A 19,147-nucleotide genomic window follows, 5' to 3' on the forward strand; every position below is an offset into this window, starting at 1 on the left:
GGACAATATTAATATTGATGAATAAACTTGTATTTTGCATTTTCTAAATAAATTCCGGGAACTTTTTGATCAAGGTAGTATATTTATAGATATATCTTTATATATGTATATTATAAACATTTGTGAGAACATAAATTTATATATCTGTTTTTACAATAAAAATATTGAAATAATATGCAATCCTATGCATGTTTTAATATCCGGATATTATTTCTCGAATAAAAATTATCAAAACTGAAACGATATGTAGGGATATGTAGTCATTAATTGTTTTAGTTACAATTTTTTAATTAAGTATGCAATTACATAAAAGGTATATGAAAATAAATTATATTGAACAGTGAATTTGATTTTTTTTCACAACTTACAATTGTGTTACTAAATGTCGATAAATTTTCTCGTAAAATAAATAAATACATTGTTATTTTTAAATCAAATAAAGCACAATATGTTTTAACCTTAATTTAAGATAAAATATGATAAATACACAAAATTTCTAATTTAATTTTTTAAATAAAAAATTGTAATTTATAGTTAGATTTTAATAACCATTTTTAAAAAATATAAGATATAATGATAATATACATGGTGATAGTAATAGCAATTTTAATTAGTATAATTATGTTAATAATAATAATATATATAGACAATTGTAATAATCCAGTTAATACGAGAACACCTGACGAGAAGCAATCTTCCCACCGATCAATGTGCCGTCTGCTTGTACGGCTTCCGAGAGGGGGACGAATTTACGAAGACGGAATGCTATCACTATTTTCATTCGCACTGCTTGGCGGCACACGTCGCCGCTGCCGAGAGATACTACAGGGAAGAGCAGGAGAAGTTACCGCAGTGGCAGCAGGATACTACAAACAAGTTCCAAGTGAGTGTCACAAATAAAATATTGCTAGGAAGTGCTAGCATAGATTTCTTTTTATCCATTGTTGTAATGTTGGTTTTTTTATTCTCTCTGTCAGTATTTATATTTATTTATTAATGTTTATTTCTTTAGGCTATATGCCCCGTTTGCCGAGAATCTGTCAACTGCGACGTTGAGAGCTTGTGGTCGGCGCCGCCGCCGATCGACGTCGAGGCTGCTACCGATTTCTCTGTCACCGCCGAGTTGAGGGAATTGCAGAAGCACATGGCCGCTCTGTACCTGCGGCAGCAACAGCGGGGCGGTATAATTGATTTGGAGGCCGAAGGCGTTAAAATGTTGGTAAGAACGGAGGACGATCCCGCTGCTGCTGCAGAGGAGGTTAGCCCACCTGGCACAAGTTTGAATGCGTATTCAAATACCACTACTTTGCAATCGGTTCAAGTGGTAAGTAATTAGTGACCTCGATGATCGCGATACAATACGTTGTACGCGAAATATATCGTTTTATTGGGATATACACCTTTAATAAACTCTCTTCTCTATAGTTGAAATCTTGAAATAAAAGCCAGAAGTTGCAGTCTTTTTTGCCATCTATGTCCTGGGTTTTCAAATCTTCAACTTTTATTAAGCGAGCATTTTCGTTTTTTGGCGCGGTAGAACTCCAAGCAATCGACGCATCAGTCGCAGAACCACCATCACCCACAGTACCAATCGCGTAATCAAATGCAGCACAATCACGGCCACAACAATCATAATCACGGCCATCGGCATCGGGGTCGCGGTCGGGCCCATTACCGGCGCCACTTTGACAAAGTCAGGCAGACGGAATCTACTCCCAGATGACAATGGGCTCGTGATAAGTTCGCCGCCCAAGTCTGGTCTGGTCTCCTCTTCGCTTTTTCGCTAAGTGTATACAATATTCTATTTAGCTAGTAGCATAATCGTCAGTGTAATATATGATGGCTGTTTGTTCTCCTCGAATAGTCTCATTGCGATAATAAACTTATAGGTGTCGTTGTTCGACGATAGCATCCCCATCGTCACAATGGCGATGAGATGCGTCGCGACCTCCCGTCTGAACTGTCTACGTAGATCGAAGCCATGGTGCTCTTTCTTCGAACAATTCGTAATCGTACAAAGTAGTTGATATCGTTTCGTTTTAGTTCCTTTCCTTTCTTTTCTTTATTCTTTAATTAACGCGGAATCTCGTGACGTTTAATTCATTGGTTCTCTTTGTCTTTTGCAAAATATAAATTTAATGATATATTCCAAATTCTGAAGAAAATCGCAAAAATAGCAATCTTTTTCTCGACATTAAAAAAATCTTATTTAAGATGAAGAGGAAGAAATCATTACATTTTATTTACACATACTAGTACGGATCAATATAAATATAAAAATGTTTAAATATTAAATATAAATTAAAATATTATATATTGTATATGGAAAATAGAAATAGCATTAAATTTTTAAATAATAAAAATTAGCTAATTTTTATTGAAGAATGCATACCTTTAACAATTTCTAGGTTTAATAGGGAAATTATTATTTCTTTGCTTTATCACTATATTGCTTTTAGAGGAGAAAAAACAGAAAGGATAGCTATTTAGATTTGTCATAGGGATCTATTTGAATTACTAAGATTATATATAATAATAGAACAGTATATAATAATATTTGCAGTTGAAATGAAAAAGAGAAACAAATAAATTAGTGACATATATAGTAAAAAATAAACTTACATTTGATACATAAAACTATTGTTTTGTTATAATTGCATCAGATCTAGAGTTACTAAACGAATAAAAGAGGAGAATATCTTTAAAGTAATTTAGCATGTCAGCGCGCAGTGCGGATTTTTATATAAAATAAATATTATATAAAAAATTTTACACACACGCTGTTTACATATATATTTAAAAGCGAACTTAGAAAGACAAAGAAAACCGATGATTCACGCAATAATTATATTACCTTCATATCCACTGCCGCGAGTACGAAAAGGTCAAATTTATCTTTGATGATTATCTGTTTTTTTATTTTGTCGTCTCTAATTACGCGTATAAATGGACGCTTCTCATCGCGTATTAAACGTTACATATGATTGTCTTAATCTTCTATTGTGTTAACAGAAGATTAAGATAATGCATTTTTTGTATTAAGAAAACGGAATTTAAAATGAAATAATCACGTGTAACGCTAAATGAGAATGCTTGCGAGAGGTGACTACTTTTATATAGGGAGTTCCAGATCTAGCAAAGAAATATTTTAGGAAAAAATTTTCTTTAATAGATTCATTTTTTCATGATACTAATTTTCGGAAATATCAATTAATTATTTCGAAACTCAAATTATTTCGAAATCAATTATTTCGAAGAGAAGCTCGAAGTGATAATGTTAAATATTGAAGATAAAGACGTTGACCGCTCATACAAAATAAGTTTCGCGAACATAAATTTATTTATCAATCGATAATTTTATTTTCCATGGTTTTTTTTTAAATCTTTTTAAAAAGAGAATATCTGTTTGTCAAACATTTGTCAAACAATTTGCAACTAAAATATTTGTTGCTCGACGCAATACGACCTGTGTAAATGTTTATATCCGATTTCTCAATTTCTTAAGTATACAAAATCAGACGACAACATTGAAGAAACGTAACAATGCGAATAGTTCGGAACTCGGACTTTTGTACAACAGAGAACGAAAGTTACGAGATAATTTAAGCAATCAAAAATCCCCCCTTCCCCTCCAATGAAAACAGATATTTTATACATTGGTATAAAATTGAAATAATCAAAATTAACAGACACCACTCATTACGCTTAGCGTACGATATTGCCAGGTATATTGTAATTGGTATAATTTCGGTAAGTTTAGATTGAATTAAGCTTAACGAAATTACGCCAATTTCAATTCCTATTTAACGCACTTGGAATATTTAGTTACAATTGTCGAAATGTATGTGTATACAGGGTGTTCCAAAAGTCGCTTTGCTAAACTTGCGTTAATCAGAAAGATTCTTTATATGAATAAGATAGTTCCTGAGAAAGATGATCTCCTTAAGGGAAATTAGTTGAATGGTCAAATAAAAAAACTAGATATAGTGCTGAAAATATTTACTAAGATGAACACTGTTGCAAAAACTAGGTACGTAATGTCTTTAACAACTTTTCTGATAATATTCGTTTTTTATATTTACATACGTATTTTCGGCATTATATGATTTTTCTTCCATTCGATCATCTCAGATCACCCTGGCCGGATGAAAAAAGAAATTCAAGGAAAATTCTCCCCAAGATATTTTCGGCAAGTTCTTCCCAAGAATAAACTCTTTCGGCAGGAACCTCTCAATCTCCGAACCCAAGAAAACTCCTCCGAAAAATTCCCAAGAAATAGAACAAACTCCTTCGGCAGGAACCTCAAAAACAAGCGAGGAAACGAAAGAATTATATATGTGTTCTAAATGCGGAGCAAGTTTTATAACTAAGGGGTTTCTTGTGTATCATCTGTTAATAGCACATTATTGTATTCGCCTGCCAAAGGGATAAAACATAAGAAAACCAAATTTTTTTCAGGCATACCTTGTATAACATATTCTAAACTTGAAATTTACTTTTTAGTTTAATTACGTTTACTAAGAATTGTAATTTTTATATTGATACACACATTTACTTTTTTAATGGGAAAGATGATAAGTTTGATTGAGCTGTATATAGATCATCATTGTTAAGAAGATTATTACTGACAGAATCCGTTTTTTTTTTATATATGCAAATTTCTAAAAAAGAGACAGCTAATAAACTTGAGAGTTTTTATCACACGTGACATCTCAGAAGGCAACTTCGAAGAATATTTACGTCAGAGCGACCTTTAGAACACGCTGTATATACGAATTGTGCCATTTAATGATCGTTCGCTCACGAAGAAAGTACATGGCATATATGAAAATTTCCTGCAGACGTTTTGCAAATTGATACACTTTAAAGTAACGTAAATTTTTAGATCCGTCTTTTTACGTCGTTCGCAATTCGAGTTTATAATCGAAATGCTTGCGATCGATAAGCATAGATAATTGTGATAAAAAAAAAAAGAAAATGCAAGAAATGCATTGATCGCATTTCAAATTTGAGAGCAGAACAAGTTTCATATTAAATACAGCTAAGAACTAAGTCTGTTACTTTAAGTTATATTCCTCTTTCGCAAAGTTCCTCGCATTCTCACCGTATTATATATTATATATATACATATATATAGTTTAATTTACTTTTTCTTTGCGTAAAACTCAACTCTAAGTTTAAGGAGACGAAGGCATCGTCTATTGTAGATACTCCCTCACTCTATATATGTGTATATACATATATATATATCTATTAAATATTATCTCGAGGAAAAAATTGTTAGCAACCCCTCTTGTGTATAAACTCTTCCACATGAATGTGATACTTACAAAAGGGTAATAGGCTAAAGTAAGGAAATTTTAAACATATGAGAATTCGAATGATTTTGGATTTTTCGGAATTCGCCCGCAAAATTTCATCATTTTTTATGTAATTTATTTAAGTTAACCGTTTATATCTGCTTATAATTTTAGAACATAATCCGCCAGCTGTTTTATTTTTTATAATTAAATTATTTATTGAATTGTCTGTAAAAAAAATTTGCGAGATTGAAAAAATCTGAAGCCTAGTATATTTCATACATATAAAACACAATATCGATCCTACTCGGATTGAATGTGTTACGATTGCATAATTAACTTTATTATTTATGACACTTTTGCAACGATTGAAAAAAAAAATTAAAGCGCAGACTGTTTAAAATATAATTGTTTCAGTCATTGTAATGATGCCACTGTGAAAAGATACTCGAAAATGAATTGTACAACTATCAAAAAGCTTTTGTTGTTTCTATATTTTACAAAACGTCTCTAAACTTATTCGAGGTATATCTTCTAAATTATAAACAATATATAAAAACGGATCACATGTATAAGTAACCGATATTTAATTCTGAAAACTTTCCTACATTCAGAATGCAGGAAAGTTTTTAGACATTTATATCTGATATTTTCTCCCCTTCCAAAATTATACGAAATTTTTATTATGTTTAGGTGTTTCAAAGATATCTATGTATTCGTTTAAAACACATGTATGTCTGATCTTAAAATTATATATAATGCGGAAATAAGTGAACACTCGAAACGATTTAATTTTAAAGATTCTTGTACGTTTTAAATGTGGCAATATCATTGTCTCTATGGTTAGGATAATTAAGTTACTCTTACTATCTATTTCTATTTGTAAGTATACCAAAGAATGTCGGATTATTAAAAGAGAAAAAAAGAGACGGAAAATCACACAGGGATTGACTTTATATAATATATATAGGGAGTACCTATTTACTCCTTTCTTACGCGTTTTACGTATGTCTGTGATATTTTAGAGAGCGATGGTTTTTATTTAGTTTTTTTATTACATCACTTTTTTACGTATATGTAAAACTGTTTGCGAGCAATCCTTGACATGCCTCAAGAGCTTGCCGAATTATACTGAGCTTCTGTATAATGCGATGCGTTATTGGATAATTCCTTTGATTAAAAAAGACAGATGTATAACATAAAATTAAATTTTTAGTTGAAAATCTTACGTTTATTTTTGTTACGTATAACTATATTATTATCCAGCACGGAATTAGTGTGAAGCTGAGCTGATCTATTATATATAGGCCCTATCATCTGTACCTATTATGTCAATGTTTTTCTAAACTTTAATTCGATATCTCTAGATACAATACACACCGCTTAGCAAAGTTTTTTTATTTCCTTGAATTGGCAGAGCAGCTTGTATAACTTACATGTAACGTTTTCTCTTTATATTTTAATATGATTAAGATTCATTGAGATTTGCTTCTACATTTGAGATCGCCATAAAGATGAAGCTTTTTCATAGCTTTATTAATAGAAGCATTTTCTTCAGCTTTATATTGTATTATCATTTTTATTAGAAAATTTAATTCCAGAAAATTTGTAACTAAGAAAGGTGTGCTATATTATCAATATGTAGGATTTTATTAGTGTCCAGGCGTTTAATTAACATCGAATGGAGCCGCCCTTCTTACGTGGCTTAGCATTATAAAAAAAAGAACAAATGATAGAAAATTATCCAAACTTATAAGATGAGATCACTGAGAAATAACATATATGAGAAATAACATACGAATCTCTTCTAATAACATATACATATATTTAAATCTCTGTCGACATATTTTCAGTGCGTTTAATCGCACCGAATTATGAAAACAATATGATACAAAGTCGAGATTAATTATTTCACGGTAATGTCCCAACACTGTTATAATACATATTATATATGTAATTATATATCTATTGTTAAACGGGATCGATGTAATTCACATTTTTATGGTGTGTTTTCGTAATAAGTTAAAATGTCGAATGAATTCTTAAGCTTACGAGTGGAAGATCAGCAACTTTATTGCGCTCCTTCAAATGCTATATTACGAAATGCAAAAGAATACAGTGTTCTTCTCTTCATTTGTTCCAGTAGCTATAAGTACATGGATAAGACGACGTATGTCGCACGCGTTCTAACTTATTCTGCACATTTTATTTTCAATAAAAAAATATTCGTACAGGTCGCGTACATCTTTGTAGAAGTTTTTTTTTCGAAATTAGCGTACGTCTTTAAAATTTCTCTTTGATAACGATAACATAAATACCCCCATGTCATATTTTGTAATATTGACACTTGTATTACAGCCATGTTTCATATATTAGAATAAGTATTATATAATACACAACTATTGCGCGCGTGGCACTTTACGCAGTTTTGTGATTGTGATAAGTATTACTGTTTATATTTATACTTATTTGCAAAATAATGTTGATAGATTTCTCTTCCATTACCTAGTCGCATTTTTTAACCGATTTCAATATTATAAATCGAGTGTCGAATACGAAAGTGGGAATAAATATATAATATATGATAAATAATGATAAATAACAGTTATATATAATATGTCCAGAAATAACAAATAAATATTAATGTCATTTTACAACCTTCTTTTACACACTTCAACGAATACTGTCGTTTATACTATTATCTAAACATCTGTATATAGTAATACCTATATTCAGTGTATATTTTGCCACATATATATGATCCTAAAATTAAATTCAATTAAATACGATATATGTAAATATATCGTACAAAATGAAGGTGTAATTACTTACTAAGCGTATATTCTATTCGCATATTCACGAACAAGAAATAAGTCGCGAACTACGTAGAATCTCTTGGACGAGTTATGTCATTGACACCGGAATGATCTTTTTGCTCGTTCAACATGTCGCATTGGTTTCGCAGCGTCTCCATCTTCGATCGAAGCGCGTTTAGCTCTTTTTGCATCGACGAACCAAAGTCTTTGCTTCGCGCGAGAACGTCGACAGCGTTGTTCAATAATACTGAGTTTACAGGAGACGGCGACGGTACGTCGAGCGAGTTCGAGGAAGTGTTAATACTATTGCTGTCACCGTATCCTTCGTCAATACTTTCGTCGGCTACTCTAGTTATCGATTTTAGTTGGTCCTGTAAATCCTGTAAAGTGCATAACAAAACTTAAACTTTGAATCCTATTAACAATACTGTTTTTAATTAAATAAGCAGAGAATCATTTACTATAATATTTGTATACCTTGTTTTTCGACAGAACTTGTTTCAGGTATTCTCGCAAAGAATGTTCCGTTTTATTCTTCTGGAAAAAAAAAAGAATCCGATATACATGAGCAATTCCATATCACAAGGCAAAATTTTGATACTTGTGATTTTACGTTACATATCGGCATTACACAAGTTGCAAAAAGAAGATGATTTTATTGGGTGAATATCTATATATTATATAAGGATATTAATATACCATAATGCCAAGTTGATCGTTCGTCTGCTTGCAGTAGAATTTCTGCTCCAGATTCCTCGTCTTAGCCTTCTCTTCTCTGAGTTTCTTAAACAGAGCACTGTTCGCTTTATACGACAAAGTCTTCAAGCGTTTATTTTCGTTCGCGAGGTCCTGCATGGTACTCAGTTTCTCCTCGGATTCCGCGTTCTTAGATTTCAACAGCTTGTAATGCGCTATCATTTTGGTCAGCTGCAGTCGCAGATGAGATATCGCGTCCTCCACTTGACTTTGCTCCCGTTTGGACGCCAATAACGACGTCTGCAGCGTCTCGTTCTCGGACCTCAGCTTCTGTATCTCGAACTGGGTTTTCCGCAACAGATCGGCGGTCTCGTTTCTCTCCGTCTCGGACTTCTGCATGTTCTCCTCCATGGACGAGATCAGAACGCGCTGCTTGCTCAGCGTGTTCTCCATCGACATCCTGGCCATTTCGTTGCCCATCAGGCGTTGCTCCAGCGTCTTCAGTTCGGCTTTGGTGTTTCGCAACTCGTCTTCGGTCGCCTCCAACATCATGGACATGTCTGTCGGACTGCCCGTCGAGTTTCCGTCCAACGCGTCTTGCGCCGTATCGATAGACCGGATGTGCGATTGCAAGTCTTTCATCGCATTCCGCATTTCTTGCTTCTCCCTCTGATACTGCTGCGCGAGTTCGGTGTACTCGGCGCTCAGCTTCTTGTAACCGGCATTTACGTCCGCTATCGCGCGCTGCCGTTGCTTCAGTATACCCTGGTACGTGTCTATCTCCACCTGCAGGCTCTTCTTGCTGGCCATCAGGATGTGCACCTGCGATTGGTACCACTTCGCGGATGCCTCCGCGGCGGACAGTCGATTATTGGTATCGGTCAGCGTATTTTGTAGCCTCTGCTTGTCCTGCAGCACCGTTTGCATCTCGACGAACAGCTCGGTTACCTTGCCCTTGAGACCCTGATTCGCGGCGATCCGGGCGTTTAGATCGATCCGCGCGTTTTCCAAGTCGACGCGCAGCCGCTCGTTCTCCAGTTCCAGCAGAGCCGCGCGCTTCGACAGCTCGATGTTGGAGACATCGGGCGTGGACAGGTGTCGCAGATGGAATTCATCTGTGATCAATTGCAGCGAGTCCGTCGAGGTCACCGAATCCAACTCCCCTCGGAATGAATCCGACAGATTGTCCATCGTGTCGATCTGACGCCGGCGGCTCAATGTCTAGTCGTCAATTATTGCTGTGTCCATATTGTGTAGTCAGTTAGAGGTGATCATCTGAATGGACACAATGGTATTAATAATCACTAACTGGTAACAGTATAATATGTGCGCTTGGAGTGACGGAGGCTTTAATTGTCACGGTCATGTTCCGTTAACACGTGAAATAATGTTTCTGCAACTTCTGCTATATCCGTTCACGTTATTTTCAGAACGTTCAGGTCATCTCTTTTCTTGAAAACCACAGGCCTGTTTGTTTGAACTGAAACTTCTCGCGCAGTTCATCTTTTCTCTTTTCCTAGCTCTCCAACGTGAAAAGAAAAGGAAGAAAGAAATGAACTGTGCAAAAAAATTCGGCTAAAACGAACAGGCCTGATGAGAACTCAAGGGAGAAATAATAAATAACGAGAAAATGATAGATAATTTCGGAGCTGCGGTTCTGCAAGGAAACAGAAATGTAATTCTTTCGCGATGAAACGTCAATCCGTCCCTTTTCTCAATAGATTCTGAAAATACAGTGAAATTAATCGACCAAAGCTTGGCTTAACCCCTGAGGTTCGTTCGTCGAGGTATTCGCAGTTCTTTGTGTCAAATATAAGGGGAATATAACATTTTTGAGTGAATTTCAAACAACGCAATTTTCTTCCTCGAATTATGAATTAAATAACATGATCCCGTTAACGTTAACATTAACATTTCCGTTCATTGACAGGTGTCACTCGTATTTTGATACTCGTCGCAGGTGAACAAAAGACGCGAAACAACGTACCATATTTGTGACTTTGTCATCCTTAATCAGCCGTGAGCACTATTTTACGAACTGCGTTATTACTCGGCGATGTCAGCAGTCCAAATTGCTTAAAGCCAGCAACAATTAATCTAATAATAAATACCATCGCAGTACGCCGCCATTTTGATTCTGTTGATCCGAGCTGCACTTTGCACCACCTGTGCAGCTGTTCCACTTTCTCCTCTTCTCTTTCAAAAGAGAAAAACAGATGGACTGTATTGAAAGATTAATTTGATAATTACTATACGCTACATTAATTTGATTCTTTTTAATCTTTTTAGTTTTTAATTATAAAAAACATTAAAAAAAATAAAACCTTTATTTTCACTCGAATTAAAAAACGAATCAAGTTTTGTTAAAATATCTGGGATAGGTATAGAATATATAAATACGCGTCTGACTATAATTTATTACTAATCTTTATTTATTGTTCTCTCCGGACGTGTAACTTACACATATGGGAAATAAATAATATTAAATAATATATTCTAATGAAACATCTAGCCTACAACATTCTTGGAATGCAATTTTAAAGATAATAAATTTCGCATACGCAATTATAAGCAGCAGCTGAAAATAGAGCGAGAGTGTGTGCTGTTATATTTTGTACTACGTAATGCATGACAGATCTGAGAGAGATATCTTGTTGATTTTCGGGAAACAAGAAGAGTCAAATGTATAATACAAATGGTACATGCATCCCCATAATCCTGTTTGACGGAATAATTATTCCTTTCTTTTTTAACTTCGTGATTATGATTAGCATTTGAAATGGAAATCACAGAACATCTGCTATGTTACAGTTAAGTTATAAATTATTACGGCAAACTGGCGGCTTCCTCCGGGGACCTGCACAAACGGATAAAAGACGAAAAGAATGTAATTTTATAATTTACACATACAATAAAACGTATGTGAAAGACTTGTTAAAATTACAATACTTAGCAAGCACTTTACTTACTTATCAATAGTCTTAGGAGTATTATTCGAAGAACCTTGTACAGCTATATCTAAAACAGCTTTTTGTCCTGTAAGATGAAACAAACGTTCTTCAATGTGGAATTAAAGGCATGCGTTTTAAAAGAATAAAGATAGAATTTTAATATACTTAAACATATAACATATATACAATTACATTTGTAATTATATGTTTAAATATAATGAAATTCTATCTTTCTTTTAAAACCATGGCTTTAAATATGTTAAATATATAATTTTTAATTTGTAATAGTTACCATGTGTGTGCTGATATAATGCCGGTGACCAGCTGTAACTGTTAGGACTAGGTACAGTGTTCTCTGTTATCGCAGTGTTTGTAGACGATGACGTACTCTCTTGCGCCAAAGAGAGTGCAACGGAACTTCCACTGGCAGTGCAAGTGTTATTCTTTGTATCGGACGAAGCATTCTTCCTATACATCAAATATGACGAATCCAATGAAATATAATCAAATCGGTTAAAACTATCAGACACAGTAAATACATATTCTTTTATTTGGTACTTTATCTTTATTCTAATCTTCTTACGGCTAATTAATATCGAAATCTTACCTTGATTTTGCACCACAAGCAGTCACATCTTTTTGCGAACCCGGCGACAATTGAATGGCTTCGAATAATTGGTCAAACTCGAATATCTTGCTATTGTCATTTATTAAATTCAAATTAGTGGATGAGCTCGGAGACGATTGGCGCCGAGACAATAAATGCTTTGACATGATTTTATTACTGTCTAGGAGTACTGAAACAATATGTTATTGTTATTTCTTTCATAATCTTGTTCATAAATCAAATAGCGTAGGTTCATAACATTATAAAACTATAGCAATATAGACTCTCCGCTATTTTTATATCCAAAATTAAATTATTTGCTGCAGAAGCTATTATCAGATTTAAGTTTTCTGAAGTCTTGAAAAACAGTACGCTTGCACAATTATACTTTTACACCAATTATTTTGTCCTCACATATTATATCCTCACATTTGCTGTGAGAATTACTACGATTCAATATTATTTCCTCTAATATATTTTTACTCACCGTTTGGGACTATTAGATCTAAACGCAATCTAGACGACTCCACATCGTGACTGATTTTATTAGCTATTGGCAGCTTCGGGATATCGTTTTCGCAGTCTATTGAATTGGAACGCGTCGCTGGTTCGGACCTGGTTATTTGACTGCCAGAAGCCATTGTCGCAGCTAACTCCGATTGGCAGATGCTCGGCAGTAGGTTCAATTTGGACATTTTGGACATAGTGCTGCAAATCGCCTGCCGCTGGGAATGATAAGAGGCGCAACTAGGATGCTTGTTGTCAGTACTTAAATTTAAATCATTGCAAGCGGCAGTGTCGAGTTCAGGGTGCTTGTGCGAATATACCGCCGTCGCGTTAGATTGCATTGGAGCGTTGCAGTGCAACGGACTGGAACTGTGACGCCGTAGACTCGTGAGCGAGCTCCTGGAATCGCAACTCTCGTCCGCTTGTTGACCAAGGCATAAAGAGTTCCATACGGAATTTCTATCCTGCATCTCGAACAAGTGCAGCAGCATTATTTCCCTCAATCTAAATCACAACACATTCTATTATTATTGAGTCATTTTACGATCACTTTGTTTTAATTACGAATTTTTTTTTCCTCTTATCCCCATAATTGAATTAAATTTGATATGATAATAAAAGATAAATATTTCACATAAAAATCATAGTCACCTATCTCTATAATATTCAACACTTTTTTTTATTTTTACATCAGTGTAAGATTAGATTTCTACCAATTTATTCTTGTGATAAATTAAAAATATAAATTTATATAAAATCAGTCATCTACTTCTTGTAAATTGTAATTCCATTTAAATAATTATTTCTATAATATTTGCATTATGTGATTCATATATCCCTTTTCCCTGCTGTTTTAATATTATAATTTTAATAAATATACCTGCATGTATCTGTAACGGTATCCCTATTGTTTTGTTGCTTTGTACGCTGCTTGTTTTGAATCCATGATGCAAGAGATTCCGCAACTTCAACATCGTTCTCCCCTAAAAATATTCTGATTTATTACTATTGTAAGTAGAGTTACATTAATCAAACATATTTAACATATACCTTTTCATTTATAATACAGAATCGTTTTAACGAATGTTTATAATGCATTAATATTAAATTGCTATATTTATTAGAAACATATAATAATGTTAAACACAGTTACAATTTAATATTTGATAAATAAGTCTCTATTACATCCGAGTAATTAAGTAGTTTTCATAAATAAAAGTGTTCTTTCATGTAAGTACACATCAGAAACGTACATGACATCAGAGTATCTATAAAATTGGAATGAAGATAACTTTACTAATGACAAAACAGAGAAATTTTAAAAATTTACAATATTTGTGTTAATTACATATAGGATATACGTACATACATAGGAAACAGTTAGATACGAGTGATTTAAATTGTGTAAAGTAAATCGGATTTGGATATTGAGATAAAGATAGGATCCTACGAGGTTGCATAAAAGCTATTAGGAATGACGGACGTAGGTATTTCTTTCACACATTCTTCATCTTGTCTTTGACTCGTGGGTTTGTCGCTTTCAATATCTCTATCGACTGTGCACATTTGTCGTCCTTGCTCATCTCTGGATGAATCTCTATTCGAGCTAGTACCTAATTTTGCAATACATCGCTTAACTTCCCGAACATACATCTCTCTATAGCTTTCATTAATTATTGAGACTTATACAATCGCACATTACTTTAGTCAACTATTTTTGAATCTTAAAGTCTTTGTTTAGTCTTATTTAATGCCTTTCTTTTTCAATATAAATATACTTATATTAAGATATAACGTTATTTTCTATCTGTAGATTATATCTTACATACATATATATGTATAACATATATACATGTGTATATAACTTGCATACCTGACATCGTCTCGTCATCTACATCATTTTCGTCGTTTGTCATATCCAAAAGCGTGATGTTGGGTTCATTGTGTTCGCATTCGTCCATAAAAATATCATGTTCGCTTAATTCCTGCAAGCATAACGACAAAGGATTATTCTCGATAAGTCAAAGAACTAATAGAAAAAGTAGAAAGACTATACTCACGCCACTGTCGCTGCTGCTGCTGCTACTACTGGACGAGAGATTCAACGTCGGGGACAAGTAAAATGATGACGAGGAGTGGACGCCAGTATTGGCAGCCTGGCACTCTCCTGGCGACGCATTATTGGCGCAACGTTGCGCGGCTTCGCTCTCCGCGACGCTTGAACCGTTGACTCGATGCGCGTTACTTGTCATCGACGATAATGCCGATGCAGACAGCAGAGGATCACTGGCGCTATTTTTGGATAGTAGATTCAGCGGCTGCTGACCGAGTACATTGGGCGATGAATAAGGCGACGACGAGGAAACTAGGTGAATACCCGCGGCTTGACAGTCCCCGAACGACATGTCGTTGGCGCGGCGTGGCGATGAAGTATTCTCAGCCTCGATAATGTTCAGATTGCTGTTGGCACGGTGTGTCTTCAACGGCGTCTTCGACAACGTCGAGCCGAGGGTATGCGTACCCGAGAGTTCGCCCAGATTGCACATCGATATCAATTGATCGTTTAGTATCGTCGAATTGCCATTACCACTAGGAAGCGTACTCGGGATCGATCTATCGCAAAAAAAGTACGCTTTATTATTATAGAATGCCTACAAATACTTTTATGAAGGTTCAACTAATCCGATGTAATTTGCTTAAATAAATTTTGCAGCATTGATACCTCACTGGTGTCCCATTCGTAGTGGGATACGCATCAATTGTTCGTGTCGTACTTGAATTGGTCATTGGATCGGCTACATCCTGTTGCTGCTGCTGTTGCTGCGTAGATAATGACGATCCATTTACAGTTGCTCCGCACATCGTAGTTCCACTAGTAGCTCTGGTAGCCGCCATGGCATTACGAGAAATTTCTATCGCTAGTCTCTGTATATAAATAAAGTATTTATTTAACATAAAATATTTCTATGTGTAAATAGTGTTCTAAAATTTTTTTTCTAAGATCGATAAGTATTGAACTATATAGAACATAAAGGTACGTACAAGATATCAGAACTAGGTCATATGTCTTTTTAGTTATACGTGTATATTTGTGATAAAACCTTATAATTGTAATACAGGTTTTATTTTAAACAATTTACCTCCTTCAATTCGTTGATCTGAGTGATATATTGATTTTGGACTGTCAATAACTGGCTAATGTACCACTGCTGGTCTCTACAGCGTTGATAAAATGTCGGTGGTCGTACTTGAAATCTGTCAATACGATACTAAATAATTATATATAATTTGATATTAAGTATTAAATAATTTAGTGCCTTGTAATTAAATATTGTGTCCCTAATGATTGTAATTTCAATCTGTACAAAAGATACAAAGATAAAGTTTCTCATGTAAGTATAAATATTTAAAAAGAAAAACGAAAAAATTCAGATTAAATTCAGCTTTATGACATTGATTAAACAGTACTGTTCTAAAAAGTACAAACCTACCTCAATATAAGGGTATCCAAGTCTGTATTTAAGTAACCTTCCGTTGCGAGTAAGTCTAATCGAAAGAATCTGTTGTATCCCCAACATTCGCCAATCTCGAAATCGGATGCAAATTCACGAACGATATTTTTACTCGTATCACGAGAGCCTTGATGGATCATTTCAACTCTGTATTCATACCTATAAAAATAGAACAAGCCTTTATCGTGTACCATATTTTTAAACGCATAATCCATCATTTTCAGTACAATTTACATTACAAAGAACATACAAGTCATATCATTTATGAATTCACATACTTTGAAGTCTCTGGCAATCCAGCGCTGAGCTCTAAAAATACTGATAAATAATTTCCGCGTACAACTCCATTGCCATCCGGATATACTTTCAATCGCCAGCACAGCCCGTTCACATGCAACGGCGCAGAATATACCGGATCGGCTTTCAGTTGAAGCTGAGTAAAGTTTTGCATAGCAAATGTCGCGCTGTCGTAGCCCGGCACGATTTCACTGAAATGGAAAAAAAAATGTTTCATGTTTAATACTTAAAAAATCCTTAATTGTTATAATTAAGATGTAAAACTCTCTCACATATATGTATAATTAATCATTATATTATTTCTTTAGAAATCTTACCTATGAAAATCTGCAGGTACTGGTGCAGTAACGAAACTCGTCATTGGTTTCTTGCGAACTTGATGTATCTTGCGAGAAAGCTCGGCACTTTTAACAATCAATTCGGAGCGCGTACACGTATGCAACTGATATTCCACCTCTTGTAATAAAGCCTCCAATTGCTCGGTTTCTAAAGTCAACGAATTCTTCTGACCCATCAGGGTCAGCAGTTTGGCTTTCAACTGCGAATCCAGACGAGCTATCATTAATTCTATCGCGTTTCTTATCTCTCTGACCCTCTCGTCCTTTGCGGCTCTCACTGACTCAACGTTTCTCTCCTAGTAACAGACGAGCATAATAAAACGTAGAAGAGTAAATTCACGTCTGTATTTTGCCATATTTTAAATTTTTCGAAGAATTTAAAGTTTTTGTCAAACACAACTTACCACTTCTTGCACAAGACTGATCAATTCCACGAGCCGTCTATTTAACTGACCTACTTCTGTTTTTATCTGTGAAACATGTTGCTCGTAAACATCTTCCAAAGGTTTAAAGGTGTGTCCCGAGTGGGTGCCTCCCCAAAGGGCGCACTGATGACAAATGCATTTGCGACAGGTCCAGCAGTACACAGATAATTTTTCCTGATGCGCCGCGCATCTGTAACAATAATAAATAAATATACAAACATTGCACAAACATATTGCAAAAAGACGTGTGTTGTTAACAAATAAATCAATAGAATAAAAAATCAATAGGCATTATCAACAAATATTCAAGTTTCTAAATTTATAACAAAAGCACATATGTCTCAAAATATTCAAAATATGCTGTTTCACACCTGTCTCTGCTGGAATCATCATGTCGAAAGTTAGATATACAAACAGCTTGCAACGTATCAAGCTGCTGGGTCACTTCCTCGACCCAACGACAATTTACCAGTTCGTGTAAGTGGAGAGAGGCCCGACAATGAGGGCACTGAGAACGCTGCTCCGTGAGCCACCTTCTAATACAGGTATAACAGCACAATTTGCTGCAGTGAGGACAGAGATGCGCATCTCTCAGCTTTTCCATGCAAATGAAACATCGGAAAACCTCCGCCAATGTCTACAATAAAAAGAATAATGGGCCATTTACTTACCACTCTAATGATGTTACAAAATGTTATATTATAATATTGTGATTCTTAAATGACAACTTGTCTATCACTCTAATACGCATGCAATAACGCACTTCTTTTGTGTAACATATTATTTAATAAAATGATTAATTTTAATTATATAATTTTGTTATCTATCAATCTTATCGATTAATGTACACTTTAGAATTTTATTATCTAATAAGATAAAATGCTGATGTTCTATTTAGATATAACAAATAAACCTAATTATTAACAGCAGTATAATGAATATTAATTAAAAATTAATTTAACGTCGAGACACTTCAATATAAAGATCCTAAATCTAAAATAGTCGAAGACATCCGAATTAACCGCTCCGATGCAAGATTCTACAGCAAAAATATCGTAAATTTCCGGAGTAAGGAAAGACATTAAAGAGCTCCGTGGTCACGCTTCACGCGGCTCCGTTTCTTCTGGCTACGACCTTCTCGCGCTTCTTGCGATTCGAAAAAGCGGAATAAGGACGCAGGTCTCAGAACGAAAAACGGATCCCGTTACAGCCCCGACCTGGACGCTAACCTCGACGCTGTGGTCGTCCGCGATCTTGGAGGAGACCGACGGATCCCGGCTGGCCATCCTTTCGTTCGTGGCACGCCGCACGCTAGTGAAAGATCGTCCGTTATCGACGAATACCGACCACCTCACGGAGCGCGCCGTCCGCGAGGCACATGTCCCAGGAACTGGATCACCGTGACGCGTGCAACAACGATCCGGCGGCGTCGGTCGCTCGAGGCATCGCGCGCTCACAGCTCACAAGTCACAACACGGTCTCGCCGCGACGGTGCTCGTCGAGCATCCCTCTCGCGAGAGAGCCAGGGGGACAGACGCGTAAGTATACGTGCGCTCTCGTTTCGCGTTGGCGTCTCAAATTTTTGGGCTGAAAACCGTTAGCCGTCAGCCGTCACTCCCGCATACGCTCTCTCCGTAAACAGCGTGCAGTGACAGGCAATGGGCATCCTGGCCTTCGCGCATGACCGCGCTATTGCGC

The 19,147-nt window shown here is 35.3% G+C and overlaps 3 protein-coding genes across 4 annotated transcripts; 1 reads left to right on the forward strand and 2 right to left on the reverse strand.

Moving 5' to 3' along the window:
- Positions 1-646: 646 nt before the first annotated feature.
- Positions 647-2,257, forward strand: LOC112460393 (E3 ubiquitin-protein ligase RNF25-like; the record flags this gene model as incomplete). Its single annotated transcript, XM_025025043.1, has 3 exons — positions 647-883; positions 1,013-1,324; positions 1,538-2,257. Coding segments are annotated over 3 exons (735 nt in total), but the record flags the coding sequence as incomplete, so codon positions are not given.
- Positions 2,258-7,105: 4,848 nt separating this feature from the next.
- On the reverse strand, positions 7,106-10,956 carry LOC112460390 (nuclear mitotic apparatus protein 1-like). Of its 2 annotated transcripts, none has more exons than XM_025025040.1 (4): positions 10,800-10,956; positions 8,816-10,087; positions 8,594-8,650; positions 7,106-8,496 (listed from the first exon to the last, which is right to left on the reverse strand). In XM_025025040.1, exons 2-4 carry the CDS (start codon positions 10,001-10,003, stop codon positions 8,182-8,184), a joined length of 1,560 nt encoding a protein of 519 aa, XP_024880808.1. In that variant the 5' UTR covers positions 10,004-10,087; positions 10,800-10,956; the 3' UTR covers positions 7,106-8,181. The 2 variants fall into 2 exon arrangements, with proteins under 2 accessions (XP_024880808.1, XP_024880807.1); XM_025025039.1 differs by having other exon boundaries at positions 8,594-8,653.
- A 270-nt stretch (positions 10,957-11,226) lies between these two features.
- Positions 11,227-19,052, reverse strand: LOC112460391 (uncharacterized threonine-rich GPI-anchored glycoprotein PJ4664.02-like). Its single transcript, XM_025025041.1, has 16 exons — positions 18,679-19,052; positions 17,821-18,086; positions 17,429-17,639; positions 17,004-17,320; positions 16,668-16,877; positions 16,369-16,548; positions 16,018-16,132; positions 15,600-15,802; positions 14,938-15,490; positions 14,751-14,862; positions 13,758-13,860; positions 12,858-13,381; positions 12,371-12,560; positions 12,056-12,231; positions 11,782-11,848; positions 11,227-11,669 (listed from the first exon to the last, which is right to left on the reverse strand). Exons 1-16 carry the CDS (start codon positions 18,733-18,735, stop codon positions 11,639-11,641), a joined length of 3,315 nt encoding a protein of 1,104 aa, XP_024880809.1. The 5' UTR covers positions 18,736-19,052; the 3' UTR covers positions 11,227-11,638.
- Positions 19,053-19,147: the final 95 nt, after the last annotated feature.

The sequence above is a fragment of the Temnothorax curvispinosus genome, unplaced genomic scaffold, assembly GCF_003070985.1.
Source record: "Temnothorax curvispinosus isolate PA1 unplaced genomic scaffold, ASM307098v1 QBEX01010484.1, whole genome shotgun sequence".
Classification (NCBI taxonomy): Eukaryota; Metazoa; Arthropoda; class Insecta; order Hymenoptera; family Formicidae; genus Temnothorax; species Temnothorax curvispinosus.

Excerpts from the sequence above, each read along its gene's own strand:
- LOC112460390 (XM_025025039.1), bottom strand. The coding sequence starts at position 10,003 with ATGGACAATCTGTCGGATTCATTCCGAGGGGAGTTGGATTCGGTGACC. Across the intron at positions 8,654-8,815 it reads ACGATCAACTTGGCATTATG|AAGAATAAAACGGAACATTC; the intron begins GTATATTAATAT and ends TTTTTTTTCCAG. Across the intron at positions 8,497-8,593 it reads AAGTTCTGTCGAAAAACAAG|GATTTACAGGACCAACTAAA; the intron begins GTATACAAATAT and ends TGCACTTTACAG.
- LOC112460391 (XM_025025041.1), bottom strand. The coding sequence starts at position 18,735 with ATGGCCAGCCGGGATCCGTCGGTCTCCTCCAAGATCGCGGACGACCAC. Across the intron at positions 18,087-18,678 it reads CGGACGACCACAGCGTCGAG|ACATTGGCGGAGGTTTTCCG; the intron begins GTTAGCGTCCAG and ends TTTTTATTGTAG. Across the intron at positions 17,321-17,428 it reads TCAGTCTTGTGCAAGAAGTG|GAGAGAAACGTTGAGTCAGT; the intron begins GTAAGTTGTGTT and ends GTCTGTTACTAG.